Here is a 20,743-nt window from a genome sequence, read left to right as displayed (position 1 = left end):
AAATGTCATGAGTGGTGTAGAGCGGGCGGGCCTGAGGGAGGAGAGAACAGACAGAAACGCACCTTGCTGCAGGTGGATGTCGTCCAGAGAAGCACGGAGCGCTATGTTTTCTTGTTCGAGATGTAAAGCCACAGAGTCTCGGGTCTTGGTGAGACTTTTAATGTGATTGATGTATTGCTGAACCTGGGAACACACACATTCTCTTATATATATCTACCTAAACATCTCGTTTTGTGTTCCACAGACACTCATATGGATCTGAAACAAGTTTCAGTTTGAGTTTTTTCTTAGCCCAACTCACCTTTTCAATCTCAGCGACTCGTTCCTTCTGAAGATCTTGTATCTGTTGGTTGAGGGACTTCACATTACTTTCACTGCTCTTGTAAAGCTGCCACAGCAAAGACAAACGCTCATTAACGGAGGCCGAGGGGTCCAAACCTTCCTCCTGCAGTCGCTGCTCCATGTCCTGCAACATCTTTCCATCCTAAACAGACATAGAGATGCATCTTATGTCTATCTATGTCTGCCTTTATCTAACTATATGTACCTGTCTTGGATCTAACCATGAACTGATCCGAGATCACTGGTTGGTGTGTTTAGATGAGTACATCAAACACGTGATTTGCTCATGTCGTTTAAACATCCTTTGACAGCTGTTGTTGCAGATCGGAGGAGGTGGTGCACATGCGCACATCTGTTTTTCATTTTCAACGACTTGCGGTTTTCTAGCATGTAAACTTTACTACTTTCAGTTACATTTGTTTTTCTGCGAAAAGAATAGAGCGAAAGCAGCAGATAGTACGAGGTATATTTACATAACTTATAACAGACGGATATTTACCACAAAGCCAGTGATGTGATGTGTTGCCCTTTAAAGAAAAAAAGTAAAATGAGCGATTCGCCACGGAAAGGTTTATAAAAACAGAGCTTACCTGTGCTGTGCACATCTCCTACCGTTATTCAAAACCATTGAAGTTACTTTTTAGTTGTTGTTAAAAGTTATTATTGTTTTAAAAGAGAAATATCCCGCGAAACACACGCGCGCACACGTTGCCGACTGAAGCGTTTTTCTTTCTCGCATTCTAACAAAACGTTCAGACTTTCACGGTCGCCTAGAAACGGATGTTAATGTATCACCTTTAGAATATTTCAGCGTTTACTTGGAATGTACGTTCATCAGCGACAGCAGACTGTGTGTGTGTGTGTGTGTCCGCGCCTTTGTGTGGGACGTCCTGCAACAGAACCCCACAAACTCCGCAATAATAAACGAGGTTCCCAAACAAGTAGCTGCTAGCTATATAAGGTTCACTCACGAAACGGGTGCATTTTCCACTTTGAAAGGGTAATTTAAAAGTAAATGTTAATTATACACACTTTTATTTTAAAATAATGCATCCTCACTGATAAAAGACATTTATAGGCAATGCTAACAACAAAAGCTGGCGTTAGTTAAATTTTGTTTGTTTGTTCATGAAGGACACACAATAAAAAAAAAAAAAACATCATTCATGAATGTGAAGCATGTGAAGATGCATAAAATATTGTATTAAATGACTAAATGCTCCTTTCCTCATATTAGAGTATTTAGACTGTTTATACTAACTCTAAATAAAACCACAAATGTACAGAATAAGATAAAAATAGTTCAGTTTGGTTGAGCGGAAAGATTGAAACACTTCACAGGGGATTTGGGTGAGAACTGATGTTCCTCTGGGTGGTCTGTGTTTCATCCAACAGGAAATATCATATCAGAACATCATTGCATTGAGTGTTGTGTAATTATGTAACAGACTCTCTCTGGGTTTGGGCGGACACAAACTCAAGCCCATTTTTAACTTACCCAAAGTTTTTCTGGAGCTGTGAAGGAAACTCCTCCTCTAACCAAGCTCACATTCCTTCATGGACCGTTTTTCCCAAACGTGGGAGTCTATGGAGAGAGTGAGTGAGTGAGTGGAGGAGATGAGAGAAGGGGAGGAGACCAGCTAAGAAACAACACTGGACTTCAGACGAAAGTTTCCGAAGATCTGTTGGTACGAGCACACACAAGGTAAGCTGCATTTATATTTCTTTAACAACAGCGAGTATATACTCTCTTAAAATGAGTACTTCCAGACTTTTTAGAGCCTGATGTTCCATGGATGTACTGGTGCGTAAAGAACCTATAGATCATTACGTTTACTTTGTTAATGCACAAGAACCCTTAAGACCTAAAAGTCACACCAAGAATATGTCACTTCAAAAGAACCCTATAAAATAGTTCATATGATCCTGAACCTAAGAGTCAAACTATTTATGTTCTCCGTGACATTCTTCTGTTTGTTTCTTCATATAGAACAATCCAGAAAAATCTTAGATGTGGAAAAGATTATATAATCAAAATGTGTCTGTTCTGCTCTGTGTGTTTCTGTTCTGGTCTGTGTGAGGTGTTTCTGAAGCTTTTATGATTGGTAATTACAGCTCTATAATTTAAAGAACATCTTAGTAAAGTCTTGCATGGCAGAGAGAGCGACTAATGAGCAAGAACTGTCCGAATCTGTTCCAGGAACGCATAACGAGAAGCTCCTGCATGTAAACATGAGAGGTGGGGGCCGATTTAATGAAAACCATGAGTTAGAGAATGTTGTCTAAATACGTAATCTTACGGCCACCACAAAGGGCCTCTTGGTCTCTGATTTGGGAAGAGATCTGAAACGCAGTGCGAGTTATTTTCACTGCACAGTAGTGACATAGAGGGTGTGGAATCTTGGGATCCGTGTGTGTCGTTCCCAATCTTCCTTCCCCATCCCGATCCGTCACACAGTCCTTGTATGAATGCAGGTTTTGTTGAAGTCAAGCAGAAGTCTCTCCATTCATCTTATGGACGGAAAAGTCATGGAACGTTTGTGGTATTGCTATATGCTTTGCGTCTTGGAAACATGATGATGCAAAAGCGTCTAGCAGTGAGGTGAAAATTAATTTATAGGAATGACACCGTGTATTATTGCAGTGCTTGAATCAAAGTTCACACACAAGTCCTAAATTTTTCCCTGGAAAGATTCTGTCAGCAAATGGCATCATTTTGATCAAGAAAACTTCCTCATGCAGTCGAGAACATTTCCAGAGAGCCTCTATTTGGCATCATAAACCAGTTTTATTCAGCAATGATACATCAAATTGATCACTAAAGACATTTGCTACAAAATGAACATTTTGAACTTTCTATTCATCAAAGAATCCTGAAAACCAAGTGAATCAGTTCCCACATTGATGATAATCAGAAATGTTTCTTGAGCAGCATATCATCATATTAGAATGATCATGTGACACTGAAGACTGGAGTAATGATGCTGAAAATGCAGCTTTTATCACAGGAATGTAAGATTACATTTTACAATATTCGTTCTTTTAAATTGGAATAATATTTCACTGTTTTACTTTATCTCTGATCAAATAAATGCAGCCTTGGTGAGCAAAGAGACTTCTTTCAAAAACATTAAACTTTTGACCTGTATAGGATGCACATTTACATCAGATAGAACAGGAGAACTTTTATCTTTCAGTTTGTTTAATCTCATTCAATGCTAGAGAACAGACTATATGTTTACACAGCGCTCATAATGTCGGCTACATCAGTGGCTTTTTAGACACACTGATAAATCCCAAATGATTCCTCATTTTCCTTTGTGAGCACATGAGATGGAAGTTCTCAGACAAAAAATTATTCTTCTTCTACCGACAGGATCCACCAAAATGTCTTTCCTGTTGATGTTTGTGACCGTTCTGCATTTGGTCACCCTGGCCATACTTTTCATTGCCACCATGGAGAAGGTTAGTCAGAACTGCAATAAAGAAACTGACAAACACACATGACCTCTGAACTATGCATTTGCTCATACAATCATAATGTGCTCAAAATTGTCTTCTGCTGCATATTATATATATATATATATATATATATATATATTATAAATGAAATCACTGGAGATCAGGTGAAGCTCATTTTCCAAAAATTGTGAAACATTTTAACAAATGAAATTTGAGAAACTCTCATTTTTAAAAGCATCTACACATCATTACATCTTAGGGGCCATTTACACTACTCCGTTTTCAACTAAAAACGGAAAACTTTTTATGCTTTTTCTAGTCCTGGTGGACTTTGGGAGACACGGAGAACACGGATCTCTGGTATAAGTGCACATATGACAACGCCACAGAAACCTGGTAATACAAAAAGTTAACTCTTTCCCCGTCTGCGTTTAAAAAAAAAAAGTTGCCAGCCACCACCAGCGTTTTTGATCATTTTCACAAAAAAATATTTTGTTGTATGAATATCTGAAAATGATGATATCAAAAGAAAAGAACAGACCCTCAGCTTTTAAACTAAAAAACCTGTTTTATTCTAGCATCATGCATTCTTTTTTTTTTTTATCAACACTTGAAAATGGGGAAGTTTCCTTTAAAAAAAGTTGAGAGTTAAGCCACCACAGTCATCAAAATATAGAAAATAGCACAAAGTGAAAATAGAATGGTATTTGGGGTTAAGGTTACGGAAACTACATTTAGCATGGTAAATACACAATACAAACATGAACTGTTTATAAAACACATGGACACTGATTTGGATGAATAGAATGAACATGCATGCATGCAAATCCTTCCCAGCTTTCATTACTTACAAATTGACAACGCAACTAATGACGTTGCATGCTCGTAATTTCATTTGCTCTTTATATATAGAGATGCAAACAATAACAAGCTACGCAAATAGTGTTAGAATAATGACACTGACATAGTGTCATGATGCCTGACATCTCACTTTACAGCAGATACTGAATCAATGCATCTATCTATAAATTACAGAAACGTCTGTCTGTCTGTCTGTGTGTGTGTGTGTGTCTGTATCGAACCGTTAGTCCGATTGATTTCAAACTCGACAGGTGTCTCGCCACGTGGTTTAAAAATAAACATTCTGACATAAACACTCAGTCAGCTACACTGTTTACTTCTGAATATTATAGTTTGGTTCCCGAACGTGATAAATCCATCTATAAATTACAGAAACGTCCGTCTGTCTGTCTGTGTGTTATTCGCATGTCTCTCGAATGTGAGATAACCACTAAATGTGTGAATTCATGACTTTTTTTTTTTTTTTCAAAATGCAATTAATCCATTGAATCAATATAAAGTTATTTTTGATCATATTGCCATCGCAAGAAATATCTCCTGAACTTTTCTTTTTTGACGGCGATCAGCTCACAAAAACTGATTTTGCACGGGCACTTTGCACTGCTCCCTGAATCAAGGTGCTTATTCATTTGTGGATGTTAACTGAATCTGTAAGTCAGCTATGCTGTTTACTTCTGAATATTATATTTCATTCTGGTGCGCTTAACGCTATCGCTACTGTGTAATAGTAGCCTATGCTATTCACCAACTAAACATATCCTATTCAATGCATTCACAGTCTCTTTCACGGGCATCATTTGTAGTAGCCTATTCACAAACTGTTTGCTCAAGCATAGCGTTTTCTCAGAGTTCACTTTGTGCTTTCTACCATGCACAAATAAAATTGTCACTGAACTTTTGCTGTGTAATTGTAACAATGAGCACTCAAACACACCAAACCAACAATTACTAAAAACACACACACAAAAACTGATTTTGCACGGGCATTATGCACTAGTGTTACATAAAAGGCATCTCTGACAGAAGAGTCAACAGCGTTTACAACACGCATGTCTTTCAAAATAAAAGTCTCACCTCAGAAAAACATTTAGAATTATGTTTATTAATCAATTTATTTATCTGACTGCACACTGGGTCGCGACCCACCAGTTTTCTACACTGAGGCTGACGAATAATCTTTGTAAATAAATAGTTATTTGTGATATTCTTCTCTCTCAGAATGGCTGCAGTCAGTCCAGGCCCTCATGATATTATCTGTAGTGCTCTCCTCCATCTCCTTCATGGTGTTCCTCGGACAGCTCTTCACCATGTCCAAAGGAGGACTTTTCTACTTCACTGGTCTATGTCAATGTTTTGCAGGTAAGTGTTTTCATTAATTACTTATAAACTGATTATGTATCATTTTGTATTAATTTAGGTAGGTTGGACTAGTAGGTAGGCTGAACGTTGATGACATGTTATTATTCCCTAAATAGTCCCACATGTGCTGCTCCCTTGTGGACACTTTCTATATATATTCTCACACGATTCACCTCCTCCACACACACAGGTTTTGCAGCATTTGCGGCTGTTCTGATCTACACCTTTCAAAGGAGCGAGATTCTTCAAGATGTTCAGGAACTGGAAATGGGTCGTTTCGGCTACTGTTACATTCTAGCCTGGGTCTGTGTGCCCCTTTTACTTATTAGTGGCGCACTTTATGTGCATCTGCGCAAGCGGGCCTGATTTTCTGCTTCACACCATGCATGTAGTGTAGTTGTTTAGTCTGCTATGAGATTATATGCTTATGGCTGTTTTTTGGTAAAAAAAATTTATGATATATGGCTTATAGTTATTTGTAATTTATTATTATCCTATTAGTTTGTAGGACCAAACTCCCAACACATGCTTTGCTGCTTTTGGGAAGTTGCATCAAAACGTGGAAACTGCTGCTTTATAGAGGCGACTTTTGTTGATCTTCAGAACACAAATGAAGATCTTTTTGATGAAATCTGAGAGCTTTCTGTCCCTCCATTGACAGCTACGCAACTACCACTTTGACGCTTCAAAAAGTTCATAAAGATATCGAAAAACTAACCCATATGAACTGAGTGATTTAAAAAAAGAAAATCTGAAGAGACTCAATCGCTTTATATGATGAACAGATTGAATTTAGGCTTTTATTCACATATAAACACTCATCAACTCACACATCAGTTGTGGTAAACGGAAGCTCAATCATGTTCGCTTGACGTGAGAGAACCAATGAGGTTCATTCTCGTGTTACGCCGCACGTTTGAGCTTCTTCAAGAACCAATGAGGTTCATTCTCGTGTTACGCAGCAAGTTTGAGCTTCTTCAAGAACCAATGAGGTTCATTCTCGTGTTACGCAGCACGTTTGAGCTTCAGCAAGAACCAATGAGGTTCATTTTTGCGCAGGTTTGGTTGAGCTTCTGTTTATGTTCACTGATCAATGTTAAAATGTGAATAAAAGCCTAAATTCAATCTGTTCATTATATAAAGCGATCGAGTCTCTTCAGAAAATTTTGACTAAACCGCTCAATTCATATGGATTAGTTTTACAATCTCTTTGTGAACTTTTTGAAGCGTCAAAGTGTCAGTTGTGTAGCTGTCAATGGAGGGACAGAAAGATCTCAGAACCAAAAAGATAATTTATGTTCTGAAGAGGAACAAAAATCCTTTTTTAAATCTTGCGTTAAGAAAACTGGAAAAAGTTTCTAGATCAATTCGTTGGATTCCCAACATAAAAAAATGTCACAACTGGAAACCTCAAACCAGTCCTTTTCCCCCAATATTGAATATGTTACCATAAAATAGATAAGTAGAAATGCATGGATTTTAACATGCCTTTGTTTAAAAAAAGGGATTTTAACATGCCCTTCTTGTGCAAAGAAGTACACTTTAGCATACTTTATAATGAAAGAGTACTTGTTACTTAGTAGTAGTAGCCTTTATTGTCACTTAGTCACAAGTACTAGCGAAATTAGCCATCAACCTGTCCATACAAACATACTTAAGTGCGAACTGAATGTAACGTTTTAACTACAATTAAATGAAAATGTTTTAATAGTTTATTTTAATAGAAAATCCTTTTTTAAATCATGCTTTAAGAAAACTGGAAAAAGTTTCTAGATCAATTCGTTGGATTCCCAACATGAAAATGTCACAACTGGAAACCTCAAACCAGTCCTTTTCCCCCCAATATTGAATATGTGTCTTTGTATTATTATATGTTTTTATGTATGCAAACTCTATAAATAAAATATTTTTCAAAGTCACAACAAATAGTTGTTGTGTTTTTGGTTAGAGTGAACAACGCTTAGAAAAAAAGAAGAATAGAATCACAAAAATTATGTAGTTTAAGTAGGATCAACAACTGTCCACTAGAAACTTGTGAGTCAGTGAGTTTGAATCAGTAATTAGTAACAATCTGCACTGCTAATTCAAATATTCAATTTGAACAGCTCTAATAAATGTATTGAGTTTGGTTGGTGTGCACATGACTTATCAGCACGACAACATACCATCGTGAAACACATTCTCTGCTTTAAAAACACGACTGATACTGTCTAAGAGACAATTGGCATTAGACATGACACCTACAGATGGAAGAGGCGATTACAGAGGAATGTGCATAAATTAATTACAAGGAATTCATGCAGAAAGGTGAGCAAAGGTGAGCTCACCATACTTTCTTCATTGGATCAAAACACACGTAGCTTCTCCGGATGTGTCTAAACCTCATGTGTACAGATGCTTGTGACGTGAAAAGAGACCACTAGGTGTTGAGTTCCAGCCTCGCCCCCTTTTGACTGTGACGGAAAGAAGGTCTCAATCTCTTCTCCCTGGAGAAGACTGGCTCGGCTAGTAGAACCAGTCACAATAGTGGGCCGGCGACAGAGAGGCACTCTATGTGTTTACTAAAGACACAATAAAGACAGAAATCTAATATCAGCCTTACGAGAGAGAGGACGAGGACTAAAGGGAGACCGGAGTGTTTCTGAACATGTTTTGTGGGATGTTGGATGATTTGCTGACTCAAGACGTGGTTTTGCACGAAAGCTAAAAATGGGCAGATCACAGCAATGACTTGTTGCTCACATTGGCTGGTGACGGGGAGTAATTTAACACCAGATTGAGTGAGGCCATTTAGAATGGGTGGAGATAGCAGAGATATGTCAGAACTTGACGGAAAGAGTGGATGGACTGAGGGTGTGTGAGACAGGCACAGACGGGTAAGTCTCCACTTTTAGTACATAATCTGTTCTTTTTAAGTATTACCATAAAATAGACAAGTAAAAATGCATGGATTTTAACATGCCCTTGTGAAAAAGAAGTACACTTTAGCATACTTTCTAATGAAAGAGTACTTGTTACTTAAGTGCGAACTGAATGTAACGTTTTAATTACGTTTTAATAGTTTACATTTATATTAAAATCAGTTGAGGTATGCATACGAACATTTTCATGTCAGTTTCTCCCTTAATGGACTAAATGCCGATTTGTTCTTCACTTTTGATGTAGGATGAAATCCATGGTATTTAGGATCAACTCCGACCGTATAATTGCGTTATATAAATCTTAAGTGACTTAAGTGCGAACTGAATGTAACGTTTTAATTGCAATTAAATGAAAATGTTTTAATAGTTTAAATTTATATTAAAATCATTTAGCTGAACTTTAGAGTGTTTTTTGACCCGCTTAAGTAAGACAACGTACATCTTTATGTGTAACTTCGTAAATATGCTTAGTGTACTGCCAAATGTAATGTCAAGCATTTATGGTAAACTAAAATTTACTCTAATGTCATTTCTATTGAAACTTGTTTGCAACATTTGAAACATTATGATGTTGCAATTTATTACATTTACAACATACTGACGCCAATGTACATTACTCATTAAAAGAACAGATAACACAATGCAGTTACAAGTATAATCACGTACTTTACAAATGCTTTAGTATGTGTCAACATATCAAAATAAAGCACTTTTAAAACACTACAAAAGATTGTTAAACATGATTTAAAACTTGCTAAAAAACTTTTAAATTGACATTATTACAAAGTGATTTTTTTAAAAGCTCTCTTTAAGTACACTTAAGTGGCTTTAAAAAAAAAAAAAATTATATACATTTAAGATTTGAAGTACACTACAAGTGCACATTCAACACAATCAAGTGCACTTCTTTTCCACATGGGTGGTAATCGAATCAAATTGACGAGGAAAAGGCTGGGAATGGTTTTAAACTCTAATGTTGCTCTTTTCCCCTCAAGACTGTATTCTAGGACATTTCAAGATTCTCCAAACTTCCAGGAACCACACAAACGATTCCTCCATGGAGTATCCTGCTTTTCTGTCGACATTTGGTGGCTAAAAAGAGTTAAATAGTTTCAAGGCATGAAGAAGAACCTCAACTATTTGAATAATTCACCAACATCCTCCTCCACGAAGCTTAGAGGAGCTGCCAGTTATTCTCTACGCATCAACATGCAGTTTTCCACAGTCATTGTTTGGTAGAAGAAGGACATCTCCATCCATCATTGGGATCCAATCATGTCAAACTCTCATGAGCAGAGTCTCAATGAGAACGTCATCTTCGCTCCGTTGACCGAGTCCAGTCCAGACTTCTTGCACTGCGAGGAAGAACGCTATTGTGTGGAAAGCCTGGTGAGCTCCGGTCCTGAGGCTTTCTACACCAAACTCCACCGGGAACAAATCGGATCGTTCTTGTCCACCGGCGAGGTGAACCAGATCTCCAGCTGGGCCGAGCACTATCATCAAAACGATGCGGTCCTGGAGGATGGAAACGGGGAGGTGGAGGTCGGTTCTGAGGGGGACGACTTCTCCGGACATTATTTCCCCACGGAGTCTGACACTCCGGCTCCATGCTTGGAACTCGGATGGCCAGAAAGGTACAGCTGGATGGACATGGGTCGAGTTGAAGTATACACCAATCCTCCTGTCGAACAGGAGCCCTCCATACGAGTAGTCCTCAGGAGACTCTTACAAGGAGCCACTAAGGTAAGTCAAGTCAGCTTTATTTATATAGCAGCTGTTTCAAAGCAGATTCACAGTAATAAACAGCTGCAAACTTAATCAAATATGAGACAAATTATGCAGTTCTAAAAAGGCAGTAGTTTAATAACTCTAAAGTTCAGCAATTATGAAATGGATTAAATTGCTCTACAAGCAAAAGACAATAGTTTGGTTAGACTCAGCTTGAGTCAGTTCAATGTTGATTCAGTTCAGTTTATTAACAGTGTTGATGTTACAAAATGCATCAATGATGAAACACTGTCGATTCAGCAATAAATCAGCTCTAAAGGAGACAGTCGGTAAGACCAGGGGCCTGATTTATTAAACGCAATTATACAGTCGGAGTTGATCCTAAATACCACGGATTTTATCCTACATCAAAAGTGAAGAGCAAATCGGCATTTAGTCTATTAAGGCAGAAACTGACTTGAAAATTAAACCTTTTGGCTGAAACCTTTTGGCCTCTCATACCAGTAATTCAATTATTTCGACATTGTTTATGAAAACACATCAAAATATGCATGAATATAATTTACTGTAATGTTTTTACTGCTTTTAATAATTGCATCCCTGAAATTAATTGATTTATATGATAAAATAATAATAATATTAACAGAAACTGGCCCATGCGCTCAGACGTTTTCTGATTTCCTTGCCCATTGATGAGTGCCGTACTTCTGAACCATAAAGAGATATTTGTAGGCGTTCAGTAGTTGATGTTGATGCGCTTGATTTTAAAGTCGGAAAGTGTTTTTTCAAACAAGAAATAAAAGTTGATTTTGTCCATGGGGAATTGATTGGATGGTTGTGGTTTGCTATTGGTGGATCTTCTGTGAGTGACAGGTTGCCCCGCCCTCGTCATCAGATAAGAGATGTGATTAAACATTACGAGGGCACATGAATAAAAAAATAATGATGTGCACAGATAAATACAGAAATATTCCTTTTGTGACTTTAAGATGAACTGCGATCCATAAAGAGAAATGCATTAAGAACATTTTTGTGCATACGGATAGACGTTGTATAAATCATTCATAGGAATATTTTTGAAACTGTCATGTGTTCACATTTAGGATAATTATATATGAACATCTTTATAAATGAGCTAAAATAAGTTGGTTGAATGCCAAAAACTAAACTAAGCATGAACCAGCAGAAAGTCCACTAGTTTTTTACATTTGTGTTGGGCAGGTGATTGCCGTTGTAACAGATAAATTGTCGGATAACGTGGTGATTGGTGACCTCCGAAACGCTGCATCCCGGGGGGTTCCGGTGTACATCATCCTCAACAGAAGATCCGCGGAGGAGAACTGCTCTCTGCACCAGCTTCAACATCCGGTGAGTGTAAAACAAATACGTTGTGTAACCTTTAAGCCACAATACTTTCATGCACGCCTTAACAGACTGAACTTTAGGCAGATCCTCTTGACAAAAGACCAGACACACCTTAGTGGAATATTCTGCATCTGTCAGCAAATGTTACTCTTCATCACATCTCTTTCTGTGTGCAAGTATGAATGAGATGAACTCACAAAGCCATGGTGAACAGGTTCAACTACATTCATCTGCTGCGGATGATTGGCTTGTGGTTGTGGAATGTTTTGAGTTTGGACAATCGCTCCACATCTCTGAAACTTAACTAGATCTGACCTTTAGATGAAAGCTGAAAAGTTTAGCATTTTGCGATGTAGTTCAAAGGAATCTCTTCCTTGATGACATTTTACAGAATATCATGGTGCGCATTCTTGGAGGTAAAACGTTCCTGACGCGTGACACGAAGATGGTTGTTGGAGAGCTGAAGAACAACTTTGTGTTGGTGGATCTGGAGACGGTGATGATGGGGAGCTACAGGTAAAGGAGGCTTTCATAATGGAGCTCATAAATCAGTCTTTTAACAGAGCTGAGAAACGCATTACCTGCAGTTGAAAGACTTGCTCCAGGGAACAAGGGTGTGAACCGTTTGGGATTTGAACCAACTTTTGGGCTGCCACCTCATACCATTTAAGACTTTAAGCTACACCACCCCTACATTATACAGACAATTAGTGAAATCAAGACTCTGTGGGAACAATTTTTTTGGCTCTTTCACAGTTATTAAAGTATACTAACTCAAAAGTTTAGGGTCTTTTTTTTCTTTTTTTAAAGAAGTATCTTTTGCTCACCAAGGCTGCTTTTATTTGTTTGTAAAATTATAAAATATTACTTTATTGAACTGTTTTCTATTTGAATATATTTTTTAAATATAAATGTATTCCTGTGATCAAAGCTGAATTTTCAGCATCATTACTCCAGTCTTCAGTGTCACATGATCCTTCAGAAATCATTCTAATATTGATGCTCAATTTTTTTTTATTAATGTTGAAATGAGTTGTGCTGCTAAATATTTCTGTGGAAACCATGATAATGTTTTGTAACATCGTAAATGTATTCAGGATCACTTTTGATCAATTTAATGCATCCTTGCTGAATAAAAGTATTAATTTCTTTAAAAATCTTACTGGCCCCAAACTTTTTAATCATGATATACAATGTCCGGCCAAAAAATAAATAAATAAAACGTTGCCGTTAGGATTTAAAAAGGAAAATGCTCAAGGGTCTATGTTTGGATTATTATTGCTGTGATTATTATGTTGCTAGCATGTTATATATTTGGCAACCGTTTTTCTAACCCTAATTGACGGAGTGTGTAGCTTTTCATTTCTTAAACAACCATGTAGGAGTAGACTTGAGTCTACAGAGTACAGAGTGCTGGAGTTCAGTGACCTTAAATTCATTGAAAGTCTTGTGCTGGAGGATGTGCTGGAGGAGACTCTTGCATTGTCAATATTGTCCAAAAATGTATGCACCTCTTGATGGAAATAAATGTTTTGATGTTATTTCAATCAAGAAGTGCATTCATTTTTGGTCAAGATCTTGTATTGTCAATGCAAGAGTCTCCTCCAGCACATCCCAAAGACTTTCAATGAATGTAAGGTTTGGACTCCAATGTTTGGTGCCAATTCATGTGTGCAAATGATTCTTCAGGCTCCCTCCCAGACATTCTTTCACATTTTAAGCATGATGAATCTTGACATTGTAATTCTGGAATATGGCCATGATGTGTCTTCATGGTTGTTTAAGTAATGAAAAGCTACACACTCCATCAATTAGGGTTAGAAGAACTGTTGTCAAACATATAACATGCAAAGCGATCAAATGGTATCAGAAGACTTGGAAATTTGCACATATTTACTATTTTAGTTTAGTTTTATGGTGCTACTTGCTCCATTTTGGATTGTTACATCTTCTGAATCCTTTATAATCTCTTAATTTTTCTTTTTTGTCTTGGTCAGCCTTGCCTGGAGCGATGCTCACCTGCATCGTCAGCTCGTCACCGTTATGAGCGGCCCGGTTGTGGAATCCTTCGATCGAGAGTTTCGGATCCTCTATGCTGCCTCGCTTCCAATCCCAGATGCATGGATAACTGGAAAACCAGCAACAGAACCCAAAATATATAATAAACTACCACCCCTGAACATAAACAGCAACAAAATTGAACTTACCGAGTTCATCTCCAATCCTCCGCCTCCTCCTATTGACAGTCCTCTGGATTGGGAGGCGATGGGGGTCATCAAGAGATTCCCGGACAGCACATTTACTCCACCTGATGATGGGGAGTTGCAGTTCTATCATCGACCCCTATTGGACAGACCTCCAGGAGGATGGGAGCTCCCCTACAATGACTTTAACAGCAGACATCTGACTGGGCATCAAGAGGAGGGCAAGTAAGTACAAAATACAAAGGTATTTGACCTCAGATCTAATATGTGACAGTCTCACAATTACATTCAGAAATAGGAATGGGAAAAATATTAAAGGTAGACTTTAGAAAACTGCATGTATTTTGAGGAAGAACATTGTTTTGGTTGTGCTCTGCGTGACTGTGCAGATGAATATGATTTATCCTACTGGTTATTAAACATTTACTACTAGGTGTAAGAGATATAACCAGTTTAGAAAGGATCTCAAGTTGACTAGCTGAAGACGTTACTGTAGCTTTACCTATTATTAGACACAGTACTTCCTTGAAAATAAATTCCAGCACACATGATGAAATGAGCCTTCACAATACATAAAGCTTTATAGTGAACTCTGTTATGCTACATATGGAAATGTATCTGTTCAATAAAACAACTTACTCTCCTGTTGAGTAATAAAAACGCATCTCTACATTTCGCTTTGACAACATTTCAAATCCCTCAGTTCTCGCCATCTCCGAAAAGTCTAGCCAATGTTGATTCGTTTTATTACGAGCTCTGTCTCGTTCTCTTTTCTCCTGCAGACTCTCCTCTGTTCCCCGTTTGTTTTAAACGGGTGATTCTTCGGAGGTTGGAGATTTAGCGGCTCCATGTCAACCTTTCTCGCTCCTTGTGACACTAACCTCTGACCTCTCACACCAGACACACACATACACACACACACACACACACACACACACACACACTACTAACCTCTGACCTCTCACACGAGACACACGTCAAATGAGCCAGAGCAACTTTACTCTATTTACGGAAATGACGAGACACACACGGGCGAGTGACGCATGTACACAATTTTCTGCGAAAACCATCCTGACAGGTCTAAAATATAAACATATTATTGGCTTACTATAGTGAATCAGGGTAAGACAAAAACATGTTTTGGTTAATATATTTACTCATTATTTAAATTGTATATATTTCGAACAAAAAAGTTACATAGTGTACCTTTAAAATAGAAAATAGTTAATGGTTATTATAAGTTGTAATGTTTCACATACAATTTTAATGTATTTTTTATCAAATAAATGAAAAAAACAAATAAAACAACTTTTAAAAACAAACAAAAATCTTGCTAAACCCAAACTTTTTAACGGTAGTGAAGTGTATGACATGAAGTGTATGACATGAAAGATAGAGAAAGCAAAAAACAGGTGCTGTAACTGAGTGAAATTACATAATTTTGAACGTATTTTGTGTTTTCATGAACAGCTTGTAGAATTAAATATACAGTTTTTGATATGTGATGACTAAACCCCACAATGTATGACTCCATCCATATTTAATATATTATATAATATTCTGCAAGCTGTGATAGCTTTGAAGAGTACAGTCCTGAAGCTGCTGCCTGTTGTATTTCAGAATGAAGTATATTTGAACTAAACTTAAACTTACTCTGTCTTATCTGCATTTTAGGTTCAATTCAATGTTTCTGTCAGACTTCAGGCATCCGGAATATCAAGTACAAAGGTCAGCATTTCTCAAAAGGCTTTTCATGTGAGCTCATATATGGGTGTTTCTGCAACTACGGGCACTTTTAAGTCCCAGGAGTGAAATTTTAGATTTATGTTAAAATTTGTCATTTGATGTTTCATAAATATAAACGTAGTGTCAAGACACACCTTGACATAAATAATTATGAATAAATAATATGATTTAATGTAAAATTATGAAGCATTTATAGGTCCAAACACCATTTTTGCTCATGTCCCACACCCGTGGTTTCAATGTTGAGATACTTAAAATTAGCTCATTCTTTTACAATATGACATTATTTCAAATGGAATTGTTTAATATACAGATTCATTTACAGAATCTTAAAATTCTTTGTATTATTTACTGATCATTTTTATGATTTTTTTTACTAAATGTGCCTGTCCCACACTTTTGAGTCCTTACCGCAACAATGAAAAAAAGCTTTTATTATGAAATTTTATCGAACACAAACAAGTCTAGTTTCTATGGAAACAGAAACTATCACTTGAGCACATTGCTGACAGACTGGACCACCACACTACCTCACTCACAAGATAACAAAAAAATAAGGTAAACATCATCTTTTCTGCTCTAGTATTTATTGTGCGTCCTTACCATTCAGCTTAATAATTGTGTATTTATAACTACATTTTAAAAATAAATGTATTTTACTGTTGAATTCATGTATATTAAGATGTTAAGATTCAAAACTAATGTGGTAGGCCTTGATAGCTGCCAATTAGCTAAAATATTAGCAAAAATGTCATTTCCGCAACATGTCTTTACCGCAGCAAATGTAGGTGTTGCGGTAAAGACCTTGTGTTGCGGTAGAGACAAATTCAAGGTGTACTGTATATTAAATGACAAATATTCAGTATATTATTAGTACTGAAGTATATATTTGTATATTTATTAGTATATATATATAAACATGCCATTTTTTACATTAAAAATAAAATTTTGTCCTTACCGACTCAAGATGTCATTACCGCAGCACTCCTCTATTTTCATTTTTTTTCACATTTTGATTTGCAAAAAAAATATTTTTACACTTAAGTTGAGATGATTAACACATTGAAATTGCAACATCTGTCATAAAAAGTTAATTATGTTATCTTTAGTGTGTATGGAAACAATTGACATCTAAGGTTACTGTACATTTTTTACATGGCATAGAAAAAAACATGAAATTCCCTATTTTGTATATTATTTTTTTATATCAGTATTTACAAAACTGCATCAAATTAGAAAAAGCTATTTAAATATGTAAAAAGAATTATAGAAATTACTAAAGAAAAATGTATAAAATAAACGTTATTGTAACATTGCGGTAAGGACACTTTTTAAGAAGATGACCCGAAAAACATAAAAAATAAACATGTTCCAGATTAAAATCTTAATGACTACATTCTATTTTGTGTAAATCTTTATATGTATTACAGACTGTGATGGTTAAAATTGAAATTCATAGAGGTTGATCTTTTTAAAATTGGGATAGTCAAAAGTGCCCGTAGTTGCAGAAACACCCATATATGGATTGTTAGATATATTTGCGCTTCCTCTTAACATGCATGTGCCATTTCTGTTGTTTTCTGCAGGCGGCATTACTCTCCAGGAGAAATGCATTGCAATGACGTGGTGAACAGGTAAATAACCGGTCCAAAAGACTACAAGAGACAATCATGTAAGCAAATATTTGAATAGATGTTAGCAAACCTAGAGATTTGTGCTCATCTCTTTCACCCAAAGACATTTGCAGATGCCTGACAGAATCACGTATCCCGTGCTGAATCCTGAAAATGAGGAGAGGTATCCTGTGTACAAATCCCGCAACATGGCATCAGAGGAAGAGATGAGACGAGAGCCTTTCCTAAAAAGAGACAGAGTTTTAGGAGACATGATAAACCCAGAAGGAACCACTCAAGCCAATCTAAAGGTCGGTGCTACTGGTATACGTAAGCAATAATGTACGACAGGCCGTGTTTTATTGTGAATAAAGTTACGGCTGAAAGACGTTATTAGGCACGGCACAAAGCCATGATGGCCTCTCCTACATTATTGCTTTTATAAAACGTTTACCACACTGTATGAATATTAAAGCCGGAAACATGTATTAATGTTACTTTTTTGAAGTAAAATCACTGAAATCCATCCTTCCGCCAGAAGAAAATAGTCCCTGACAGTGACACTAAACGTCAAGAAAGTGTTCCTAGATGTAATATGCCTCATCTGATGGAGCTCAAATAAAAAGGATACTAGAACAGAAAAAAAAAACCAGAGACTTATCTCTTATATTGCATGACGTTTCCCATTTTTTAGTAAACCACACCTGTTCGCGGTACAGCGCTAGTTCGCCTATGAAGCGTCATTAAACTGTAAACAGTAAAAGGCCTACCTGAAACAGAAAACTTCTGAATAATATTCCCTCTGCACTTCGGAAACTGTGGTCTTACACACACACACACACACACACACACACACACACACCAACACCAACCACCCGCATAATGACAAGACTGTCTTTGACAGAGGGAGGGTGAATTAAAGATGAAACATGCAAACATAACGCCAGCAGAGGTCACTATACTTCATATACCTAATAAACAGTTACTTTTGCGGTAATAGTAGCCTACATGGAACAGTTTTGACAGTAGGCCTATATTGATTATGTTGAAATGGGTGGAGCGCAGTGATACACTGATCTATTCAGTGAAACGGTCATTTCTGTGCTTTATCGTTAATAAATCACGGCTATATTGGCCAATCAGTATAAAGGACTGATTGGCACTAACACACAATAATTATTGCAACTTGGTATTCAATAAAACCAAAAAATATACTGAAATACAAAAAAAAAAAAAAGCAAAGCCACTCGACGCTGTTGTTACAGTGATTTTATATAGGATAGTTAAGGGATGTTGTTTGCTTTATTCCATTTTGACCTTATTTCATTCTTGTTTCCTTTCACAGAAACCGTCAGATCTTTCCCGGAGCAAGACTTTCAGCACTTTGAGTGACATTCTTAAACGGGTCAATTCACGTCGCAGTTCTTTAGGACAGACTAGGACAGAAAACCCAACGCCGGGCATCAGCAAATCCACAATGGAGCTCAACGTACATCGTTCAGACACGGCATCAAACGCTCGAACCACCGTAAGAGAGATTGAGATTTCTCATTTATATGCAGTTTGTTTAAGTGGCAGCTGTTGGGACAAAAAGATAAACATACAATTAGCAGCAAATCATCATGATTTCTGAAGTATCATGTGATGCTGAAGACTGGAGTAGTGATGCTGAAAATTCAGCTTTGATCATTGGAATAGATTACATTTAAAGTAGCCTATATTCAAGTCCAAAACAGTTATTTTAAATTGTAATAATATTTCACAATATATATTTTTAAATCAAATAAATGCAGCCTTGTTGAGCATAAGAAACTATCAAAAATGTAATTTTTTTACAGATCCCAAACTTTTGAACAGTAAGCCCGTCTGTGCAAATATCTTTATATTGTTTATGCATAGAAAAATAGTCCCACCCACAGGTTTACTGAAGCCTATCATTTCTACTATGAAGTGCATTTTAATTTATTTATGCACATTTATGCTCAAAGCTGGTGTATTTAAAGCTTAATCATGTGATATACCTTTAAAACGCTAAAAAATGACTTCACTTCTATTGTCTTTCAGAACTGTGATAATCTGCCTCTGACTCCAGCACTGGCACTTATGAAAAAGAGAAACGATGATGTTAAATCTGGACTGTTGAGGAACATGCCCAGCGTGTTTTCTCCTGGATTCAGATCTTCCAGCTTCGGCCTGCAGAGGGAGCCATGGAGGCCTCCTTTCAGAAGCCACAGAAGTGAAGAGGAGCACTGAAGTTACGCAGGAAATCCCACACAATGACATCAATAGTGTTACAATAATTCCCACATATTTAAATATGTGAATGTTACTGTAATAAGCAAGGCTGCAGGTACGAAGGGAGTTTTCTGCTTAATGAGAATGAATATTCATCATCAATGATGTCACACTTGAAGAATAAGTCTATTATTATAGGCCTGATTTACATGTGATGGACTCATGATGTATGAACTGTCATATTTTCTCAATGAAAAGGGAATGTAAATGTCAAATGTTAATGCTGCCTAACATTTAATATATATACCTCCATTTATAAAATCAAATACCACAAAGAATATAAAAGACTGGCTCTTTCTATTCAAATATGCTCAATAAGTCGTCATTAAATAGTTTGCAGGCCGTTTTACTTCAGCTGCAAAGGAAAGTTGTTTCAGAGGAGCGGGTTATTACGGTTTGATTAAAGATTACAATACAAAGAAAGACCTTTTTATCCTTTGGAACAATGTGCAATGATCAATCGTTCAAAATAAGATTAGGAAAGCGTATTAAAAAAGTAAATAGGATCAAATTTTATTTCATATTGATTTTATATCATTAGACCTGTCTGGATAGGCTGCTAAGATTAAACAAAATTCCACAAGTATAAATCGTTACACTTTATTTTAAGGTGTCATTGTTACAGTGTAATTATATATTTAAGTACTGAGTAATATTAAGCAACTACATGTACTTACAATAGGGTTAGGGTATAGGATTTGGTTGAGGGTTAGTTGCATGTAGTTATGCATAATTTACTGTTATTACTATGGTAAGTACATGTAACAAGGACACTGTAAAATAAAGTGTTACCGTATAAAATTGTTTTTTTATGTGACGTAATACAAAATGTTTCATAAAGGGACCA

General features: G+C 36.7%; 3 protein-coding genes across 12 annotated transcripts in view; 2 read left to right on the top strand and 1 right to left on the bottom strand.

Annotated features, from left to right (window-relative positions):
- Nucleotides 1-14,257, bottom strand: part of LOC311281484 (coiled-coil domain-containing protein 30) — a 23,053-nt gene extending 8,796 nt beyond the window's left edge. The window contains exons 1-4 of one of the 9 annotated variants that reach the window (XM_084394453.1): nt 14,246-14,257; nt 14,058-14,166; nt 302-484; nt 63-183 (exon numbers count right to left, since the gene is read on the bottom strand). In XM_084394453.1, the coding sequence (XP_084250579.1) occupies nt 63-183; nt 302-484; nt 14,058-14,063 (310 nt within the window). In that variant the 5' untranslated portion in view covers nt 14,064-14,166; nt 14,246-14,257. Of the gene's footprint in view, nt 1-62; nt 184-301; nt 485-547; nt 1,479-14,057; nt 14,167-14,245 lie in introns of those variants that run through there. The other 8 variants (XM_084394456.1, XM_084394455.1, XM_084394457.1 and 5 more) reach the window with 8 other exon arrangements.
- On the top strand, nt 1,942-7,167 carry emp3a (epithelial membrane protein 3a (MAM blood group)). The gene is given in 6 exon segments (XM_084394461.1): nt 1,942-2,047; nt 3,719-3,807; nt 4,124-4,200; nt 5,858-5,864; nt 5,868-6,024; nt 6,215-7,167. Coding segments are annotated over 5 exon segments (495 nt in total). The 5' UTR covers nt 1,942-2,047; nt 3,719-3,729; the 3' UTR covers nt 6,391-7,167.
- Nucleotides 7,265-20,571, top strand: fam83e (family with sequence similarity 83 member E). Of its 2 annotated transcripts, XM_084394459.1 has the most exons (10): nt 7,265-8,900; nt 9,941-10,688; nt 11,895-12,041; nt 12,430-12,554; nt 14,036-14,467; nt 15,917-15,970; nt 17,575-17,622; nt 17,726-17,912; nt 18,947-19,129; nt 19,666-20,571. In XM_084394459.1, the coding sequence occupies exons 2-10, from the start codon at nt 10,221-10,223 to the stop codon at nt 19,852-19,854; spliced, it is 1,833 nt and encodes a 610-aa protein (XP_084250585.1). In that variant the 5' UTR covers nt 7,265-8,900; nt 9,941-10,220; the 3' UTR covers nt 19,855-20,571. The 2 variants fall into 2 exon arrangements, with proteins under 2 accessions (XP_084250585.1, XP_084250586.1); XM_084394460.1 differs by having other exon boundaries at nt 7,265-10,688.
- The last annotated feature ends 172 nt before the right edge of the window (nt 20,572-20,743 follow it).

The sequence above is a fragment of the Rutilus rutilus genome, assembly GCF_951802725.1.
Source record: "Rutilus rutilus genome assembly, chromosome: 22".
NCBI lineage: Eukaryota > Metazoa > Chordata > Actinopteri > Cypriniformes > Leuciscidae > Rutilus > Rutilus rutilus.
Note: the sequence above shows the minus strand (reverse complement) of the source record. Positions and strands in the feature narration are given on the sequence as shown.

Bases quoted from the DNA above. Each gene is read 5' to 3' on its own strand.
- fam83e (XM_084394459.1), top strand. From the start codon at position 10,221: ATGTCAAACTCTCATGAGCAGAGTCTCAATGAGAACGTCATCTTCGCT. The intron at 10,689-11,894 runs GTAAGTCAAGTC...TGTGTTGGGCAG, and splicing joins TCTTACAAGGAGCCACTAAG to GTGATTGCCGTTGTAACAGA. The intron at 15,971-17,574 runs GTCAGCATTTCT...TGTTTTCTGCAG, and splicing joins CCGGAATATCAAGTACAAAG to GCGGCATTACTCTCCAGGAG.